This window comes from Cicer arietinum, chromosome 3 (assembly GCF_000331145.2).
Source record: "Cicer arietinum cultivar CDC Frontier isolate Library 1 chromosome 3, Cicar.CDCFrontier_v2.0, whole genome shotgun sequence".
Taxonomy (NCBI): Eukaryota; Viridiplantae; Streptophyta; class Magnoliopsida; order Fabales; family Fabaceae; genus Cicer; species Cicer arietinum.
The window spans coordinates 23,204,045-23,207,422 of NC_021162.2; the positions used below are offsets into that span (position 1 = coordinate 23,204,045).

A 3,378-nucleotide genomic window follows, 5' to 3' on the forward strand; every position below is an offset into this window, starting at 1 on the left:
GTAGTGAGAAACTTTCCCTTCTATCTCTTCGCGAAACGAAGCTTAGATCTAGATGAAACGTGGAGGTTTGTGTTTGACGGTTTTAAAATCCCTAACACCGTTTTTCTTCGTTTTCGAATCAACGAGGAAGTATGAAGCTGAGAAATCCTTGCTTTCTTACCCACCAAGCCTTGGGTTTCTATTCTTGAAGCCAAAGAAAGCAAAAGAAAGCAAAACCAAGAAGAAGAAGAAATGGGCTTCGCGAGAATGGAGGGAACATGTTTCTGTTTCCTTTGTTTTCTGTTTTCTTTTCTTTTTCCTTTCCTCTATTCTCTTTCCTTTCTATTTCCCTCCAACCATATATATATATATATATATATATATATATATATATTACTTACAATATATATATATATATATATATATATATATATTACTTACAATATATACATATATATTTATATATTAATATATTATAATTAAAACAAAACCAACAATTATCTAACAACTCTTACCCCCATCATTTCATTCACCTCTTAGTCTAATTTAATAAAAATATCTACTCTAGTCGCAAGTCAATTGTCCGGTACAATTTTCAGCAACCCGAGATATTTTTAACAAAATTGCCCGTTATTAAATCCTTCGTCACGGAAGTAAATTATTTTCCGACAAATAATTTTAATCCAATTTCCAAAAATATTTTTTTGGCATTTAACTCACTCAATACCAAAAACTGGGCTAACAGCCTAAGAAATTCCACACAAAATACCGTAAAATTGCATAATTTAGGATTTAAAAACTATGGGTCTTACAGAGATTTTACCGGAATTACTCGCAGTACCGTAATCGCTCGCTAAAGCTAACGTTAAGGTAAGGGCTCCTTCCAAACTTTTAGTTTGCATTTAGGGACTTATATGTGGTTGTGTGGAAAAGAAATTTGTTAGGGTTGAAGTGTTGATTTGAGGAAAATGAATTTAATGCTTTTATGGGTGAAATTTTAGAGTTAGGTTTTGGTGATATTGATGAGTGTTTCATGGAAAATGAATTTAACTCATTTATGTGTGGTTTTGCGTAAATGAAATTTGATGTGTTTGAGTGGTGGGTTGAGATAATTTTGTGGTTGTGTTTGACGTGTTCATAATTAATATTTATAAATTTTGAGATGTGTTTGTGTGGATTTTGTGGAAAAATGAATTGATGTGATTTGGTGTGAATTATGGACTGAATTTGAGAATATGTTTGAGTATGTTATGTGTGGAATTTGAAAATCATTAGAGTTAAACGAATATAAAAAATGGGGAATCTTTTAATATCTCTGTTTACTTAATGTTTGTTGTGAAAATCATTAGAGTTAAACGAGTATTAAAAATAGAGAATCTTTTAATATCTCTGTTTACTTAATGTTTGTAGTGAAAATTGTTAGAGTTAAACGAGTATTAAAAATGGGGAATCTTTTAATATCTATGTTTACTTAATGATTGTCGTGAAATTCGTTAGAGTGAAATGAGTATTAAAAATGGGAATCTTTTAATGTCTGCATTTACTCAACGATTGTCGTGGATAGAGTCAGAGTATTTTTAGTAAATCGTGCAGACCCGTGATAGGTGGCACCTTGGTAAACGATACGGGCCCGTGATAGGCAGTACGTTTATGGTTTACGCTTTTTAGTAAATCGTGCAGACCCGTGATAGGTGGCACCTTGGTAAACGATACGGGCCCGTGATAGGCAGTACGTTTATGGTTTACGCTTTTTAGTAAATCGTGCAGACCCGTGATAGGTGGCACCTTGGTAATTGGTACTTTGGCCTGCGATAGGCGGTACAATTATGATTTACGGCCCTTCGAGGAGGGTTTTGGTTTGGAATTCCGAGTCCATGCATTTTGGCATATACGCATTGCATTAGGGTGCTTGGCACGCGAGTCGTGTTTGATTCAAGATTATGATTGAGTGTTTGAACTCAAGTTGTCATGGTGATTGTGTTATAATTGCCAAGTGTGAATGTTTTGGATTGTGTGAAAGTGTGACTGATTGCGAAACCATTTCGAAACTCAAGTTGTCGTAGTGATTGTGCTATAATTGCTAATTGTGAATGTTTTTGAATTGTGTGTAAGTGTGATTGATTGCAAAACCATTTCAAAACTTATGTTGTCGTGGTGATTGTATTACAATTGCCAAGTGTGGATGTTTTGGAATTGTGTGTAAGGGTGATTGATTGCAAAAATATTTCGAAACTCAAGATGTCTTGGTGATTGCGCTATAATTGCTAAGTGTGATTGTTTGGATTTGTGTGTATGTGTTGATTGGTTTCGAAACCCTTTAAAAAGCTGAATTTTGCTGTTTTCCTGTTGCTGTCTGATGTGTAATTGAATACAGAAAGCTGTATTCGAATATAGACATGTTGTTTTTGCCACTGACTTACTGTGTAGTCGAATACAAACTATTGTATTCAAATACAGACATGTTGTTTTGCTACTGACTTGCTGTGTAGTCGAATACAGAAGGTTGTATTCGAATACAGACATGCTGTTTTTGCTGCTGAATGCTGAAACAGCCTTGTATTCGAATACAGAGATGTTGTATTCGAATACAACAGTGTTGTTTTGTTAAAAACTTCATTTTTCAACCTTGTTTATGAATGTTTGGCATATGGACACCCTTTTAAGGTGCATGCTAAGTTAAAAGATTATTTTGTGCATTTAAAAACTTAAATGTTATGTGTTAATTGTTAATTTCGGTTGGTGACCCTTTACAACTATTGTGGAAATCTGGGCTTTGCCCTCAGATGAGAACCAGGACCATCCTACCGGTTAGTACCCTATAGATGGGAAGGTAGTTGGACACACTTGACTGGAGCTGTGTCAGGAGGATCTTGCGGGGCGCGTGAAGATCATCCGGGATGTATAGTTTTTTGGTAGAATGATCAGATTAGGTTGATGTATAGGAACTAGACGTCTTTCTTTTTGGGTTGTGTTTATTTTAATTTCGAAGACTGTACCTAGACTAATATTGTCTGCTTGACATTTTATTATGATGGGGTCCATGTACCACTTTTTGAAGTGTAAATACTTTGGATTCGTATTTCAAAAACTATTCTGCTGCTTGTAAATATTTGTTGACTTTGTCGTTGTGTACGACTTAAACATTAATCCAAAAGTATTTCCTTATTTATTTATTTTTCTTTCTTTGTTATTATGAATCTGTTTTGAAAAAAAAAATACACTTTTACTGTTAAAAATCGGGGTGTTACAATTATATTCGGTGTTAACAAATGTAACATGAAAACCACCTTTAAAATGAAGAAGTTTTGCTAGTTTGAGCATTGGGTTTATGTGACCTTGTGCTGGATATGGAACACACACAACATGAGGTTTCTTCTTTGTTTTGGCCAAAGAACCCAT

General features: G+C 34.3%; 1 protein-coding gene across 1 annotated transcript in view; it reads right to left on the reverse strand.

The window, feature by feature from the left end:
* The window catches only part of LOC101506067 (7-deoxyloganetin glucosyltransferase-like), a 9,914-nt gene extending 6,536 nt beyond the window's left edge, over nucleotides 1-3,378 (reverse strand). The window contains 1 exon segment of the mRNA XM_012719585.3: nucleotides 3,234-3,378. Within this exon segment, the coding sequence (XP_012575039.1) occupies nucleotides 3,234-3,378 (145 nt within the window).